Source organism: Amphibalanus amphitrite, unplaced genomic scaffold (genome assembly GCF_019059575.1).
Source record: "Amphibalanus amphitrite isolate SeventyFive unplaced genomic scaffold, NRLGWU_Aamphi_draft 000602F_arrow, whole genome shotgun sequence".
In the NCBI taxonomy this organism is placed as follows: Eukaryota; Metazoa; Arthropoda; class Thecostraca; order Balanomorpha; family Balanidae; genus Amphibalanus; species Amphibalanus amphitrite.
In genome coordinates this window covers 330774-348791 of record NW_024882096.1, presented here as the reverse complement: position 1 = coordinate 348791, position 18018 = coordinate 330774, and the positions used below count along the sequence as shown (strand labels likewise).

Sequence of the window (18018 nt, the reverse complement as noted above, 5' to 3'; positions counted from 1 at the left end):
AAACCCGAGGATCATTCAAGTCATCTAGCATTTAATGGACACTAAAGTTGATCCATTTCACAGTGCATTCAAGTATGTGTATAAATAATCGACACCGCCACCTTCCAACCTGTGGTCCTCGTCCAGTCGATCGATAAGTCGTCTGTCTGTCTGTCTGTCTGTCTGTCTGTCTGTCTGTCTGTCTGTCTGTCTGTCTGTCTGTCTGTCTGTCTGTCTGTCTGTCTATCTGTCTGTCTGTCTGTCTGTCTGTCTGTCTGTCTGTCTGTCTCTCTGTCAGCCCATCTGTCTGTCGGTCTGGCCTGTCAGTCTGTCAGTCTGTCGGTCTGCCGGTCTGTTTGTTTGTCTGCCTGTCTGCCTGGCTGTCTGTCTATCTGGCTGTTTGCTAGTCCGACGGTCGATCAGTCCGTCGATCAGTCTGCCGGTGGTTTAGACTGTCGGTCGGACAATCATGTCGGTCTGCCAGCCCCTTTCGTCTGTTTATTCGTCAGATTGCACGTCATCCAGTCGGTGAGAGAGTCGACCTGTCTCGCTAGCCACCCCGTCGGTTTGTCGGTCCAATTGTCTGCACGTGCTTCTGTCAAATGGGTTAGATTGTCGGTCCGTGGATTTGTCAAAATATCGGTCGGTGTGTATGGCGACCGTACATGAATGTCTGGTTGTCTGGCTCCCCTTCCCTGCATTTAGCCCTTCCCTAAAACCGCTCACATCATCCACTTCCCTCGTCTCTCTCTCTCTCTCTCTCTCTCTCTCTCTCTCTCTCTCTCTCTCTCTCTCTCTCTCTCTCTCTCTCTCTCTCGCTCTCTCTCTCTCTCTCTCTCTTTCTCTCTCTCTTTCTCTCTCCCTCTCTCTCCCCCTCTCTCTCTCTTCCCCCCTCTCTCTCTCTCTCTCTCTCTCTCTCTCTCTCTCTATCTCTCTCTCCTTTATCTTTCGACTTCCCATTCATTTTGCCCGGAAAGGTCCCTTCATTGCGAGTGGTGTCGATTGTTTACATAACACGAGAGGAATCACGATTGTAAACGATCAGTACGATAGGTGTCCAGCGCGCCGCACTCATAATAGCATGTCGCCGCGGTAGACGGAAGCGGTCCCCGCAGTCGAGCAGAAACCGCGCCGGGCCGGCGCCCGCGCCGATAATCCTCACCGTCCGCTCGGTTCACGGCGGCGTCAGGGTCATTAACGCATACCAGCCGACCGGCGCCGGGACAGGGTACACCGCCGTCTGGTCGGGGAGACCCCAAGAGGGGAGCAGCGGACGGCCGTGCTGTATGGACGGCTAGTGACTCCAGTCCAGTTAGCCCGCTGCCGAGTTCGCTGCCGAGCTGGCCGACCGAGTTGACAGGTGGTCCAGCGTGACGGTCACCCCTGAGTGACGTCACTATGGCCCGGGTGACGCACGTCACCGATCGTCGCCAAATATGCTCTGCGCGCCACCCCGTGGCGTAAAAGAGCATCACTCCTTCCTGGAGACGGTCCAGAGGGCCACCCTATACAGACGGGCATGGCGCCCCGCGCCATTCTCAAGCAGAAGGCAGCCGCCCGACCCCAGCGAGTGGTCATTAACCCGCGAGTTGCTGGGGGGGGGCGTTAAACGCCCCCACTTTTTTTCGCCGGGCCATAGCATAAAAACGGCGCGCCGCAGGCGCGCCATATTTTGGGTACCTGTAGAGAATTGATTGAAGTTTATTGTGACAAAGTTTCAAAAAAATCGGTCGGAAAGTTTTTGAGATATCGAGGTTTTAGTGACGTCATGATTTCTGAGTTTTCGACCAAAAACGGCATATGTTCAAAAAATCATATAAAATCACAGAATAGACATACAGACATGCCGTAAAGGCCATTAGACTGCCAATACCATGGTCAATCAAATGGATATCTTCGATTATTGATTATCGTTCCGCATTTTCCATAATCTTGAACTGAATCTTGGCAATTTTTCGTGACTACTTCACGACCATGATACATGAATTTCTTAAATTGAACTTTTTGAGCCAAACACGTACACATATGATAAAATGAATGTCACCATCGTGTTCTACGCCCCAAATTACCCATAAAACATGTGTCACAGGCTGCCAATATCAGTTTTGATTTTCGGGGATATGTGCCTACCCGGTTGACCTGACCTTGACCCTGACCTATGCTTGACTGACCCCTACATGGAGCTGACACTCTTGTAGGCCTTATAAGATGGATTGTGCACCGTTTTGACAGAGTTTATGGCGAGAGGCGCCCATTGCGAAGTCCTGAAGTCCATGCTACTGAAAGCCCGATTTCAGGTGTTTGACCTGACCTTGACCCGACCTGTGACCTCAAAATTCAACTTTAAAGTACTCATCTGAAGCGTCTCATCGCGCTCTTTCGTTTGCCGCCTCGTGCGTTTCGCTGCGCCTATTGGTTCTCGAGTTATCGGCTGGGGGCGTTTAACGCCCCCCCCCAGCAAACGGTGGGTGGCGAAATACCCCAGCAACTGCCGGGTTAAAGGGGATTAACTGCCAGCGGGGGGCAGGGCCCGTCTTAGAGGGGCGGCGGTGGTGCGTTATGGGCAGCTACTGGTTCTATCCCAGTAAAGGGCTGCAAAGCTCACTGCAGAGCTGGCCGATCGCTGTCAGGGGCGTGACATCTGCCCTCAGGCAATGTGAAAGGAGATTTTGTCGATCGGTGCCCTCCGGGGCTATGCAGGCCGCTCCAATTGTGCACTTGACGGGTGCTATAGCCCCGGCCCACGCGTGCTCTCCCGGACCGCGCCCACTATTCATGCTGACCAAGGAACTCACGTCGATCACCCTCGTGACGTCATGGGCCTAATGCCAACAGTGCCCTCAGATGAGTGACGTCATAGGCCCGGAGCCCTCGGTACGTCGGGCTAATCGTGCCATTCATATGCATTTACATTGGAGAGTAGGAAAAGGACTCGTTTGGAACCTTTGATGACGTCATCGGAACTACTCTTGCCGTGACCATCGATGAGTGACGTCATTGACACAGGACTCTCGACATGCCGGGGCAGGGTGCACCATTCATACGCGCGCGCTTCTGAGAACAGTAAAAGTCTCATTCCGACCCTTTGATGACGTCATTGATTACAGTTCGAAACCCGGTTCGGCGACCGATGCGCGTAGGGCCCTGCTTTCTTAGATTCTGTGTCGGCAGCAGTGGTAATTTCAGTATGTTAAGGGCGAACATGGTCGTAGTTTTGTTTTTTTATGTTTTTTTTATGTTTTTTTAAAGGATGGGATACTCTAGGAGGGATTACGAGCTAAGTATAGGATAAAGGATACAGATATGGGATACATTGGTTGGCGTAATGTTTAGGGGCTGCGAGGCTGTCTATGCATGTGACACCCCTGTGTGTGATAAGCCCACCGACGAGACTACTTCACTGATGAGAGATGGGAGTGGGGAGGAGAGTTTAAATTAAGCTATTGAATGTCTAAACTATGGTAAATGTATTTCAGTGCTCGTTTAAGTTGGTATCGAGTCAGAACGAGATTACAGTTCACAGGGAAGGTTATAGAGAGCCAAGATAGTAAAAGGGTAGGAAGGTCAGACTAATGGGGGGTACAGGTCGGGTACGAGTAAGGCCACCGGGAGGTCAGGACGTTAGGTTTCTGGGCCAAGAGGAGGTCGGGGAGTTACGGTTACAATTCAGGTGTATGAGACGAGGAAGTAGTAAATTTGGTTATTGTGTGCTGGACACTAAGGAGATCGGCTCTGTGGACTTGTTTCGTAGGTTCTCCGTCCGAAGGTAGTTAGATATAGATAATTTTGTTTACTTGATTATTTTGTACGCGTTTTACTCTGAGTCATTTCGAGGCAAACGTATTTCGGGCCAAGGTTCAACATCACTTCAGTAGACAGTGACGACGACCCAAGTGACTCAAACAACATGCTCTGACGTTTGAATGATCTGGCTCGTCAAATACCCCTCTGGATGTTTCTACGGTGTAAGCCGGGCAAAATAAATAGCCGTGTCTCGGTCACGGCTAAGACCCATATGATTTATAAGTCCTGATCACTCAGGCGGGAAACCGGTGGGGTGTGACGGAGCATTCACGATGAGTGTACAGGCCGTCGCACCACCTGGCTTTGGGGAGGTGCCAGAACGGTGCCTTTCAGATCTTATATCTCTCCAATGACCAGTTCAGAGGGACACAGAAAGTGTTGCTCGATTACGGGAGGTTCTCATGCATGAATGTTCGATTCAGGGTGTGAGTTTTCCCCGGTATTGCGTGAGGGCACAGCGTCTCACGAACGTGGATTGTCGCGGAGAGAGCCACCGTACGGGATTGTTCACCCGTTCGTCAACATTTCGGCCGCCGGAGTGGTTCTAAAGCGAGGGTCGATCGGCATGGATCGGTATACCCCTCAGGCAGGAAGCATTCCACCCGCCTTTAACTCCCCACTCCGGTATCAAAAAGTTAGGTTATACCCGGCGTATTCTGCCGAACGGGGTCCACCGCAGGAGCCCTTTCACCAGCAGATCACGAGAACGGATTTGGTTAGGACCTGGTCACGCTGAAAATTATTGTGCACGGATAGCGCAGGAAAGCGCGGGAAGGTATTCAGGGAGGTCAAGGAAGGAAGGATTTATTGCGCCGGGGTGGCGCAGGGAAGTAGACCGGCTTGAGTTCCGGTGCCGGCCAGGTAACATTTTACAACCACGCGTTCGTGTCATGTGACTGCTGTAAGTCGGCATTGGCCCTGTCGCAGTTAGTCAGGTAGCTATGGACACGCGGTGGTTTATTTTCTTGTGTAGGGTCTGCGACGGCAGTTAAAGGAAGGGTGACTCTAAGGTTGTAAGAGCTCGGGTGGCGTCCCGAGGGGGGGGGGGGAGACTAGAACATCAGAAAGGTGTATTCATATTTGTCTCAAGAACCTGGAAGGGGGAGTCGCTCCAGAATGGCGCACAGTACACTCCCTCAGGCCAGATGCGGGGCAGTGGCAGAAAGGTCGGCTGTTCCTAGGCCACGGGCGGTGAAGGGACCCGGGGGGCGTGGGAGGAGGTATACCCCACAGCCGTGGTTTGTCGTTGGTGGAAGCCACGGGGACGAGGTAGGTGAATCGTCGGAGTTTCGGCCACCCGAAGTGATTCAAAAGGAGGATCGGAGGAAGTCCCCTCTCTCAATGCAGGGAGAATCCGGCCTGCTATTAAAATCTCACTTCGACAAAAGTTAGGTTCTGTCCATCACGGAAACCCCGGTATAGCGCTACCTGCGGAGCCTAACTGACGGATCTGTGACCCGGGGGATAGGCAGGGCACGGCCGCACCACCGGCGGCGTGCAAGTTTGGTCCATCACATGCCGGTTCTGCTCCGGCATGTGACCGCGGCGTTAATGTTAGGATTTTAGGCCTCCGCTGCCGTAGATATCAGAAAGAGGGGAGGGCCAAGATCCGGCAAGGTATGACGTGTATGTTATTGTCACTCGATCGGTATTATCTATGATGATTGAGCCATATTGGTTAATTGTAAACGGAAATCGCAAGATGAGTAAAGCCGGTTGGAGTTAACGAGTATTTTGGGAAAGGTTGTATTTCTTTTAGGGGCGAGCTTTAAGTTAAGAGAGAACTATAGTAGTCGAATGGGAATAATACATTTTATCAAGCAACGGACGTAAATTCTAAGAAGGAAATTTCCAGAGATCATGTATAATGGTCAAGGACAAAGGTTTTGACGCATGCTTACGAACGGCTACTGTACACCACTGGGGGAGGTTAGGTAAACAGGGAGGGGCCAGTTTAGCGACCTGGTGTTTTAATTTGTATGAAAGGAAAGCGTGCATGATGGTGTGAATGTGAGCATGAATGGTTATATCCAGTGGGAGGCGCCCCTCTGTGCAGTTAATGGAAGTTTGTAATGTAATGTACTTTTGTTTATTGTAATCCTTTGATCGGGAAGAGAGATTTATCAGGGTAACCTTGTCAGAAATCCTTTTTTTTTTTGCATTCCAACTTAACCCCATTGCCCACTCCATCAGTGTAGCAGTCTATGTGTCCGCCAGTGACTGACCAGCCTCGCAAATCAAACAAACAAATAATTATCTTGCAGCCGAGCCCCGCTACAAGAAATTTGGCGCCCAACGTGGGGCGTGGTCATGTCCTGGGGCATGAAGTCGGTGGGCTGACATGCATAGCCGAACCGAAAAAGTTGTTTCACCGAAATTTGCAAGAACGGATTTTCCAGGAGACTTTTCACGTGACAGGTGTGTCCGGTGGTTCCTGCGGCGTACGGTTGGCGAGAGGCTCCTGGAGATTTGAAGATGTTGAAGGTCTGAGCATTGGTTTATCAAGGAAGATGTTGAAAGTTAACCCGAACCAGAAAGGAGGCTTTGCAGCTGTATGAACACAGGGGCGGCTAAAATTAAATGTTAATGGCAAATGTTTGATATGGGCAATAACCGTATTGCTTTACTGGCTGGCTGGGGGTATGAAGATGTTGAAGGTTTGAGCATTCGTTTATCTATTAAAGATGTTGAAAGCTGACCTAAATTACAAAAGAAGACGTTTTGGTAGTTTATGGGTTGAGGGCGGCTTTACGTTACTGGATGCGACGGTATTATTGTGGCAGTTGCTGGCTGGGGCATATATGAAGATGTTGTAGTACTGAGAAAAAAAAAATCATCCTGGAAGATGTTGAAGGGTGGTCGGAATCAAAAAGGCAGACTTGGTAGCGGTGTCAGAACGAATGGCGGTTTGGAGCGGAGGGAACAGGACCAGAGAACTGGAGCGGTGGAGCAGCTAGCGGAGGAGAGGAATCACAAGAGGCGGAGTTACCAGAAGTAGAGGAAAATGGAACGGGAAAGACTGGAGCGGATTACGAGCTGGTGAGAGGAAGATCCCGAGAAGAGGACGACAACTGGGAGCAGATCACGGCCGAGGCAAAGCTGTCTGAGAAAGGAGGGCGCGACGGAGGGCCGCGTCGTCATCATCGCCGAAAGGTCTTCTGCCTGCCCTCCCCGCTCTTTTATTTACAGAAGGAGCCGGCTTCCAGGAGGATGGAGGCGGTGCTGGCGAGGTTGGCTGCCGAGGCGTTTGCTCGTCTCGCTAGCGGCCGCGCCCGCCGGCGCTGCCGCCTATACCGACAACGGCAGGCGACGGGCTGGAGGTAAAGCTGGCGAGGATGGCTGCCGAGGCGCTCCCTCGTCTCGTGGGGGAACGTGCCGCAGGCGCTGCCGCCCACACCGACGACAGCAGGCGACGGACCAGCAGTAGAGCGGGCCGTGGCAGCTGCCGGGGCAGCATCCACTTGCCTCATCTGGCCCTCCCGGCTACACGAGGCGGGGGCCGTCTACCGCAAAGGGCTCGAGCCTAAACAGCCCGTGCCCGCGAGATCATCGGAATCCGGACAATGCGTCAGGCCTAGTACCTCAGCTAGTCCGCAAGGCTGGCAGAGAGCGAACGGCCGAGTGACGCGCCCGAGAGACCTCTTGTAAATGTAAATATGCTACAAGTGTAATGCATATGTAATTGTGCTGCTTATATTGTGCGAGTATGCCGGTAGGTTAATTGCATCGTGTAGGTTCTGGACACTTATCATTGCAAAATTGGAAACACTTTGAATGCGTGTTAGGTGTTAGGTAAATGTTGTATGTTTGCAGGGTCATCAGTGACTAGTAAGGGCCAGATACACAGGAAGGGTACGAGGGGCCAAGCAGCAGGGTGCAATCCTTATCCTTCCCATCCCTTATCGAAGCAATCGTTTCGTAAAAGGACTCTTTCTACCGAAAAGCAAGCACCGACCCCGAGTCGCGGGGGCGCGACTCAAAGAAAATGGTCATGAAAATGTAACGCTGAAGCGTTCATTTTCCAAGCGGACACCGGCTTCCGGCCGCGGCACACCAACCCAAAGATGGCCAAACCAAGATATACACTAGCAGCGAGGACGGCTCCTCTCCGACCAACAATTTCAGCCGGGGACGGGGCCAGGCGCAAAGGAGGGCAGCTGCAAAGACACAACTATTTAGGCCATGGAAGGGGAGCGGGCCACTGCTCCCACTCTAATCTCCGAAGCGTGAGCGGCCGGCCATGCCGTCTGGCGCCCGACCCTTTTCATAAACAGGATCATCGGTCGTCCGGCGGCCGACTCCAGCCACCTGCGTGCGCCGCACGACGCGCACACAGTGCACAGAGGATCAGCATCTGTCCAGGCCCGGCTCTCTCACGGCAGCTGACATCCAAAAATAACTGGCAATGCCACTGATGACCGTCCGACGACCATGGGAAAATTCTGACCGGACTCAACACAAGAGTATTCTGAAAGGGTAGCACATGGCAGCGCCACGTTCGATTAAATCGCTGCAGCTGCGCCCCTGACACGGAACACAAGGGCAGTTTTGAAGCAAACACATCTATTTTCGAAGCTGAACAGACGAAATGGCATGCCACTGGCCCAAACCTGCGCCCCATCAGAGACACGGGACCGCCTGGAAATCACGCAGCGGCAGGAACATAATGCCAGGGCACACCTGCGTTGGCAAAGCTCTCCCTGGGAAAGGGGTCGCCTTTCGATCCCCTTCCCCAAACCCCACCAGACGGCCGGCGTCGGCTTCAGTTGACCCGGACACGCGTGCCATTAAAAAACACGCGATCACCTGGAAGGCACGCAGTGGCAGGAGCATAACACCAGGAACCGTCACCGGGCAAGCAGGGCGCAGCTGTTTTCGGCACCGGCCGCCGTGCGAAATGGGTCATCTCTCGGCTCCCACACCTCTCCCCCCCCCCCACCAGACGGCCGGCGTCAGCCTGCCATCACTATCGGCGTGGAGGGCACGTCTGGCAGGGCGGACATCGGGGGAGAGGGGGAGCTAAAGGAAGAAAAATATTGCTATTTCAGGCAGCTCGGAATTGATCAAGGACTTCGCCGAATTCCGGGACGTGGAGCACCATTATACGGTGACCCATATGCAGCTGGACCGCCTCTCCCCATCCTCAGCGACCGGCATCAGGGGTGCGTCTGAGGCTCGAATGGAAGATGGAAATGTGGGCGGAGCCACGACACCATGGCAGCTGGCCCTGAGGTTACATTTTCGTGGGAAGGGGTGGGAGCTTATGAGTTCCCACCTATCAGAGCAAGGGAAATTCGAAATAGGAGGAGCACCATCGAAGACAAAATATCACCATGACTACGGCCCGCCGGAGGGCACGCTACAAAAGTTGGACGATTCAGAGCTCAAATCCAGGGTCAAACTGATGGAAACATGAACCTTTTTGGCAAGAAATACAACCGATATCGACAGAAAAGGGGCGGAGCGAAGTTGAGGATTCAGAGGATGGCCCGAGGAGGCGGCGAGAGGGATACAAAAAGGGCAGAAAAGAGAGAGGAGGGGCCTCAGGACAACAAGGACAGACAGAGACAGTGGAGCACAGCCCAGTCGGAAGTGACGCGAGAGGTGGACGGGTCGGCACCGTCTGGCGCCTGCCTTCATCTCTATCTCTCCGGTCATGGCCAGCTTCCCGCCGCCGGCTCGACGACCCAGAGGGCTGACGCCAGTAAACAAGTAAGTCCCTGCACGGAAGCCAAGACCTGCTTGCCGGTCACATTCACAGTCTGCGCCGGTACCACGCCTCGTCTGCTCGTCTCAATCTCTCGTCATTCAACGGTCAGCTCAGCGCCACCCAGCCAGCCATTGTATCAAAATTGGCACCCAGCACCAAAAGGTTAGCACTGGTGGCACAAGTCTGCTCAGCCCATCTTTTCCTTACCATGTGCCCTGTTTGCCGCCCTGGTCTCTCTCTCTCCCTGAGGTGATTAATCCGGCCTTATTGGTTACTGATGGATCTGATTAGAGGGGACAGTAGAATAGGTGTGGGTGTATGTGAGTGTGGTGTGTGGGGATAATTGATGGGGTCATTAGCAGGGTCACAGGGGAGGCGTGCCCTGACACCTGGCACTGTGGCGTGGCGTCGTGGTCGGGCTCTGCTCCGCTCATGAGAGGTGCTCCCCGGGTTAATCTCTGAGGGGGGGGGGGAAGAATGCTCTCTGCCTGCGCGTGTTAATTATCTGACTGGCCTATCGTCCGGCCTCCGAGTTCGATTGCAGTTTGTTACTTTGGCTTGCCATTTGTACCACCAGCTCTTAGGGAAATAGGATATTAGCGCTGTTATCTTAAATTTGATATCAATTTCTCTTTAGAATTGGTCGGTGTAAAGTCTTTGGCTAATTTGATCTCTTCGCCTTTGTGAATAAAACCGGGAATAGTGGAACGATTCTTTCAGAGTTAATTGGGTAATGAGATCGCAAATGGGGAGCGATCGGGGAGTTTAAACACGCTTATGGTGGGGCCGGGACACTTCAGTGGGCCTTGCAGGTGACAAGACTGGGGGAATATGGTGTGGGTATCAACGGGACACATGATGGGTCCACTAATCACGAGGATTCCGGCGGCGCAAATGATTTGTCTCACATCAACGTCTGTGCTAGCGACACGGCTGAACTGGCCGGCCGGTCGGCTGATCACTGGTGACGTATAGTTCAGTGATGATGGTTCCGTAGCTAAGTTTCCCAGCATTTAAATGATTTTTTTTTTTTTGTTCTGTTTATTTTGTCCGGGTTCCAGTTAATTTATACCTCGTTGCGAATTATCGTCAGTCCATTATTGTCACTTAACGACCCTCATTTTGGATAACTCGGGTTAATTTCGGTTTAGAAACAGGTGGCTAACAGTCGTATTATATGATCAGCTAGGTTCAGGTAAAACGTGTAAGGTCATTATTTGAAATGCCCGTTCGTGCCCCATCACTCTGTGCTTTGTATTTTGCCGTGTCATTTCGTCGTATGGAGTAATGTAAGTGAAATGGACGTGCTTATGGTTAAATTTTAACTGTTATTATGGTTCGGTCTCCAAAGTAAAGTAGAGCCTTTGATGGGAAGCAATCCGACTTGTTCTTATAATTCATGAATAGCTCGATATCGCCTCGATCGACTTACAGAATTGCTTTGCGTTCAGGTTCCTTACGACACGTCAAAATGCAGTAGTACGCTTCACATTTATATCATTAGCTGTCCTTGTGATCAAGTTATAGGATTATCCAGGGAAAGGATAGGAACGGTCGCGTGCCATCACTCGCCCCGCGGCCGAGCGGCACCGGTCAGCTGGGCTCTCGGAGAGAATGCAGGGGACGGTCTGCCGCACGGGGAGGGGTCAAACGGCCCGGGCGGAGCCGCCAGCGGATTAGCGAGTCGGAGCGGGACGGACGGCCGGGCGCGCGTCGGGAGCGTGTCGGGGCCGTGCTAGGTCAGTGACAAGCAATTAGTTACGCTGTCAAAGAACGGTTGAACATTGTTTGTAAAGGAGGAGATCAATGCAGTTAGTTGTTAATTAGGGCATTATATTAGTTGAGAATCGTCTGGATAATCCGGTTAAACCCGAGGATCATTCAAGTCATCTAGCATTTAACGGACACTAAAGTTGATCCATTTCACAGTGCATTCAAGTATGTGTATAAATAATCGACACCGCCACCTTCCAACCTGTGGTCCTCGTCCAGTCGATCGATAAGTCGTCTGTCTGTCTGTCTGTCTGTCTGTCTGTCTGTCTGTCTGTCTGTCTGTCTGTCTGTCTGTCTGTCTGTCTATCTGTCTGTCTGTCTGTCTGTCTGTCTGTCTGTCTGTCTGTCTCTCTGTCAGCCCATCTGTCTGTCGGTCTGGCCTGTCAGTCTGTCAGTCTGTCGGTCTGCCGGTCTGTTTGTTTGTCTGCCTGTCTGCCTGGCTGTCTGTCTATCTGGCTGTTTGCTAGTCCGACGGTCGATCAGTCCGTCGATCAGTCTGCCGGTGGTTTAGACTGTCGGTCGGACAATCATGTCGGTCTGCCAGCCCCTTTCGTCTGTTTATTCGTCAGATTGCACGTCATCCAGTCGGTGAGAGAGTCGACCTGTCTCGCTAGCCACCCCGTCGGTTTGTCGGTCCAATTGTCTGCACGTGCTTCTGTCAAATGGGTTAGATTGTCGGTCCGTGGATTTGTCAAAATATCGGTCGGTGTGTATGGCGACCGTACATGAATGTCTGGTTGTCTGGCTCCCCTTCCCTGCATTAGCCCTTCCCTAAAACCGCTCACATCATCCACTTCCCTCGTCTCTCTCTCTCTCTCTCTCTCTCTCCTCTCTCTCTCTCTCTCTCTCTCTCTCTCTCTCTCTCTCTCTCTCTCTCTCGCTCTCTCTCTCTCTCTCTCTTTCTCTCTCTCTTTCTCTCTCCTCTCTCTCCTCTCTCCCTCTCTCCCCCTCTCTCTTCTCCACCCTCTCTCTCTCTCTCCTCTCTCTCTCTCTCTCTCTCTCTATCTCTCTCTCCTTTATCTTTCGACTTCCCATTCATTTTGCCCGGAAAGGTCCCTTCATTGCGAGTGGTGTCGATTGTTTACATAACACGAGAGGAATCACGATTGTAAACGATCAGTACGATAGGTGTCCAGCGCGCCGCACTCATAATAGCATGTCGCCGCGGTAGACGGAAGCGGTCCCCGCAGTCGAGCAGAAACCGCGCCGGGCCGGCGCCCGCGCCGATAATCCTCACCGTCCGCTCGGTTCACGGCGGCGTCAGGGTCATTAACGCATACCAGCCGACCGGCGCCGGGACAGGGTACACCGCCGTCTGGTCGGGGAGACCCCAAGAGGGGAGCAGCGGACGGCCGTGCTGTATGGACGGCTAGTGACTCCAGTCCAGTTAGCCCGCTGCCGAGTTCGCTGCCGAGCTGGCCGACCGAGTTGACAGGTGGTCCAGCGTGACGGTCACCCCTGAGTGACGTCACTATGGCCCGGGTGACGCACGTCACCGATCGTCGCCAAATATGCTCTGCGCGCCACCCCGTGGCGTAAAAGAGCATCACTCCTTCCTGGAGACGGTCCAGAGGGCCACCCTATACAGACGGGCATGGCGCCCCGCGCCATTCTCAAGCAGAAGGCAGCCGCCCGACCCCAGCGAGTGGTCATTAAAGGGGATTAACTGCCAGCGGGGGGCAGGGCCCGTCTTAGAGGGGCGGCGGTGGTGCGTTATGGGCAGCTACTGGTTCTATCCCAGTAAAGGGCTGCAAAGCTCACTGCAGAGCTGGCCGATCGCTGTCAGGGGCGTGACATCTGCCCTCAGGCAATGTGAAAGGAGATTTTGTCGATCGGTGCCCTCCGGGGCTATGCAGGCCGCTCCAATTGTGCACTTGACGGGTGCTATAGCCCCGGCCCACGCGTGCTCTCCCGGACCGCGCCCACTATTCATGCTGACCAAGGAACTCACGTCGATCACCCTCGTGACGTCATGGGCCTAATGCCAACAGTGCCCTCAGATGAGTGACGTCATAGGCCCGGAGCCCTCGGTACGTCGGGCTAATCGTGCCATTCATATGCATTTACATTGGAGAGTAGGAAAAGGACTCGTTTGGAACCTTTGATGACGTCATCGGAACTACTCTTGCCGTGACCATCGATGAGTGACGTCATTGACACAGGACTCTCGACATGCCGGGGCAGGGTGCACCATTCATACGCGCGCGCTTCTGAGAACAGTAAAAGTCTCATTCCGACCCTTTGATGACGTCATTGATTACAGTTCGAAACCCGGTTCGGCGACCGATGCGCGTAGGGCCCTGCTTTCTTAGATTCTGTGTCGGCAGCAGTGGTAATTTCAGTATGTTAAGGGCGAACATGGTCGTAGTTTTGTTTTTTTATGTTTTTTTTATGTTTTTTTAAAGGATGGGATACTCTAGGAGGGATTACGAGCTAAGTATAGGATAAAGGATACAGATATGGGATACATTGGTTGGCGTAATGTTTAGGGGCTGCGAGGCTGTCTATGCATGTGACACCCCTGTGTGTGATAAGCCCACCGACGAGACTACTTCACTGATGAGAGATGGGAGTGGGGAGGAGAGTTTAAATTAAGCTATTGAATGTCTAAACTATGGTAAATGTATTTCAGTGCTCGTTTAAGTTGGTATCGAGTCAGAACGAGATTACAGTTCACAGAGAAGGTTATAGAGAGCCAAGATAGTAAAAGGGTAGGAAGGTCAGACTAATGGGGGGTACAGGTCGGGTACGAGTAAGGCCACCGGGAGGTCAGGACGTTAGGTTTCTGGGCCAAGAGGAGGTCGGGGAGTTACGGTTACAATTCAGGTGTATGAGACGAGGAAGTAGTAAATTTGGTTATTGTGTGCTGGACACTAAGGAGATCGGCTCTGTGGACTTGTTTCGTAGGTTCTCCGTCCGAAGGTAGTTAGATATAGATAATTTTGTTTACTTGATTATTTTGTACGCGTTTTACTCTGAGTCATTTCGAGGCAAACGTATTTCGGGCCAAGGTTCAACATCACTTCAGTAGACAGTGACGACGACCCAAGTGACTCAAACAACATGCTCTGACGTTTGAATGATCTGGCTCGTCAAATACCCCTCTGGATGTTTCTACGGTGTAAGCCGGGCAAAATAAATAGCCGTGTCTCGGTCACGGCTAAGACCCATATGATTTATAAGTCCTGATCACTCAGGCGGGAAACCGGTGGGGTGTGACGGAGCATTCACGATGAGTGTACAGGCCGTCGCACCACCTGGCTTTGGGGAGGTGCCAGAACGGTGCCTTTCAGATCTTATATCTCTCCAATGACCAGTTCAGAGGGACACAGAAAGTGTTGCTCGATTACGGGAGGTTCTCATGCATGAATGTTCGATTCGGGTGTGAGTTTTCCCCGGTATTGCGTGAGGGCACAGCGTCTCACGAACGTGGATTGTCGCGGAGAGAGCCACCGTACGGGATTGTTCACCCGTTCGTCAACATTTCGGCCGCCGGAGTGGTTCTAAAGCGAGGGTCGATCGGCATGGATCGGTATACCCCTCAGGCAGGAAGCATTCCACCCGCCTTTAACTCCCCACTCCGGTATCAAAAAGTTAGGTTATACCCGGCGTATTCTGCCGAACGGGTCCACCGCAGGAGCCCTTTCACCAGCAGATCACGAGAACGGATTTGGTTAGGACCTGGTCACGCTGAAAATATTGTGCACGGATAGCGCAGGAAAGCGCGGGAAGGTATTCAGGGAGGTCAAGGAAGGATTTTATTGCGCCGGGGTGGCGCAGGGAAGGAGACCGGCTTGAGTTCCGGTGCCGGCCAGGTAACATTTTACAACCACGCGTTCGTGTCATGTGACTGCTGTAAGTCGGCATTGGCCCTGTCGCAGTTAGTCAGGTAGCTATGGACACGCGGTGGTTTATTTTCTTGTGTAGGGTCTGCGACGGCAGTTAAAGGAAGGGTGACTCGGTTGTAAGAGCTCGGGTGGCGTCCCGAGGGGGGGGGGGGAGACTAGAACATCAGAAAGGTGTATTCATATTTGTCTCAAGAACCTGGAAGGGGGAGTCGCTCCAGAATGGCGCACAGTACAGTACACTCCCTCAGGCCAGATGCGGGGCAGTGGCAGAAAGGTCGGCTGTTCCTAGGCCACGGGCGGTGAAGGGACCCGGGGGGCGTGGGAGGAGGTATACCCCACAGCCGTGGTTTGTCGTTGGTGGAAGCCACGGGGACGAGGTAGGTGAATCGTCGGAGTTTCGGCCACCCGAAGTGATTCAAAAGGAGGATCGGAGGAAGTCCCCTCTCTCAATGCAGGAGAATCCGGCCTGCTATTAAAATCTCACTTCGACAAAAGTTAGGTTCTGTCCATCACGGAAACCCCGGTATAGCGCTACCTGCGGAGCCTAACTGACGGATCTGTGACCCGGGGGATAGGCAGGGCACGGCCGCACCACCGGCGGCGTGCAAGTTTGGTCCTAACATGCCGGTTCTGCTCCGGCATGTGACCGCGGCGTTAATGTTAGGATTTTAGGCCTCCGCTGCCGTAGATATCAGAAAGAGGGGAGGGCCAAGATCCGGCAAGGTATGACGTGTATGTTATTGTCACTCGATCGGTATTATCTATGATGATTGAGCCATATTGGTTAATTGTAAACGGAAATCGCAAGATGAGTAAAGCCGGTTGGAGTTAACGAGTATTTTGGGAAAGGTTGTATTTCTTTTAGGGGCGAGCTTTAAGTTAAGAGAGAACTATAGTAGTCGAATGGGAATAATACTTTATCAAGCAACGGACGTAAATTCTAAGAAGGAAATTTCCAGAGATCATGTATAATGGTCAAGGACAAAGGTTTTGACGCATGCTTACGAACGGCTACTGTACACCACTGGGGGAGGTTAGGTAAACAGGGAGGGGCCAGTTTAGCGACCTGGTGTTTTAATTTGTATGAAAGGAAAGCGTGCATGGTGTGAATGTGAGCATGAATGGTTATCCAGTGGGAGGCGCCCTCTGTGCAGTTAATGGAAGTTTGTAATGTAATGTACTTTTGTTTATTGTAATCCTTTGATCGGGAAGAGAGATTTATCAGGGTAACCTTGTCAGAAATCCTTTTTTTTTTTGCATTCCAACTTAACCCCATTGCCCACTCCATCAGTGTAGCAGTCTATGTGTCCGCCGTGACTGACCAGCCTCGCAAATCAAACAAACAAATAATTATCTTGCAGCCGAGCCCCGCTACAAAAAGCTCACAAGGCCCATGGCAAACGCAAGATGTTGAGAATTGGCCATTTGGGTCATGACATGACCTGAAAACAAGGATATCTCCGAAACCAAAAATCACAGACTCTTGAAATTTTCAGTGGACATCAAGAAAGGATAGACGAGCAGCTATACGAAAAATCAGCCTTCTAGCTCCAAAAATGTTGAGTGCAGAGCAGAAAGACTGCCTGGGGGGTGGTAACCACCCCCCCCCATGTGCGGGCGAGGGTTAACGGCCGGCCGGCCCATGAAGGAGAAGCTCTTGGTGAAGCTTTGTGATCGCCTCATAGCCGCCTTGGATGTCATCTTTCTTGGCAGATCCATCCGTTCAGATGGTACGGTGCAGTCTGGATAAAGGACGAAGTCCAACGCCACTAACCCCGCGACCGCCACCCCAGAACGTGGCCGCAGACCGAACGGGCGTGAGGGAAGTAAGGGCCACCCCGCCATCCGGTGGGTGGCTGAGCAGCCGGGCGCAGCGGCGCTGGGCGGCGGCCGCGCTGAGATGAAGTCCCAAACCACCATGTCGCCATCACCGCCATCACCATTGCTGCAGCTATTCCCAACCGCCTCCGTTGCCGCCGTTGTCAGGTGTTGCCAGCAGCCGCGCCGCGGGATGGCAGAAGCTCCAGAGTAGCCTCCAGCGCCCCTCTCCGCACGTGTGCAGGTGCTCTGCGGCCGCCGGGTCCGACGTCCAGGCAGAACATGATATTTCCATGCTGCACCGACGGTGGGCTGGTCTTGTTTGGGCGTTCCTCCACTGTGACGTCGGTCACGCCTGCCCCGGCCAGGGCGCAGAGGCCGACGTCTCACCATCCGGTTGCGGTCCTCAGTCGGGTCGCAACGTGTACCTCTACCGCAGCGTGGAGCGCGCTCCCGCTGGGCAGCGATACAGCCAAACCAAACGTAACATGCGGGCGGCCAGCGCTGCGCCGGACACACGGTTCGTCGGAAGGTCATCTCAGGCTCAAAATAAACGGTATATACCATTCAAAAGCTGACGGTGAGCTGAATCCAAAAACGTAATTTTCAAAATCGATCGATGGCCTTTTTTGAAAATTGCGTTTTTGTAAAAAAAAAAGCTTTATAATTTTTTATTTAACCGGCTGTCCCGGGCATTCTTGAAAACATAAACATGTTTTTTCGAGTTCCAGTGAAAGCTGAACGCCAAAAGAACGATATTTAGCGAAGCAATAATTCCTAACATTAATATGCGTCTCCCACAGCCAACAATAAGGCGCAATCACAAAGCTCAGTGTCACGATGGACCAAAGTCAGCCACACAGAAGCGCGAAATGATCCTTATCGACGCGCAGACCCGGCGCTCTCGGCCCGCCTGACCAGCCACGGAAAGAACGTTCGGCTCTCGTTCTACTAAATAAATGTCATATTTATCAGTTTAATTGTCCACATCGCTATTAAAGTTAATCAGGATACCTGTAAAGAAAATTCATTGTTCTGCTTGATTTACAGCATATTTTAATTTACATTTTTCTTATACATGTTTTG

At 52.5% G+C, this 18018-nt stretch overlaps 1 protein-coding gene across 1 annotated transcript in view; it reads left to right on the top strand.

Moving 5' to 3' along the window:
* Nucleotides 1–9162: 9162 nt before the first annotated feature.
* Nucleotides 9163–18018, top strand: part of LOC122394621 — a 42042-nt gene continuing 33186 nt past the window's right edge. The window contains exon 1 of the mRNA XM_043391620.1: nt 9163–9495. Within this exon, the coding sequence (XP_043247555.1) occupies nt 9196–9495 (300 nt within the window). The 5' untranslated portion in view covers nt 9163–9195. The remainder of the gene's footprint in view (nt 9496–18018) is intronic.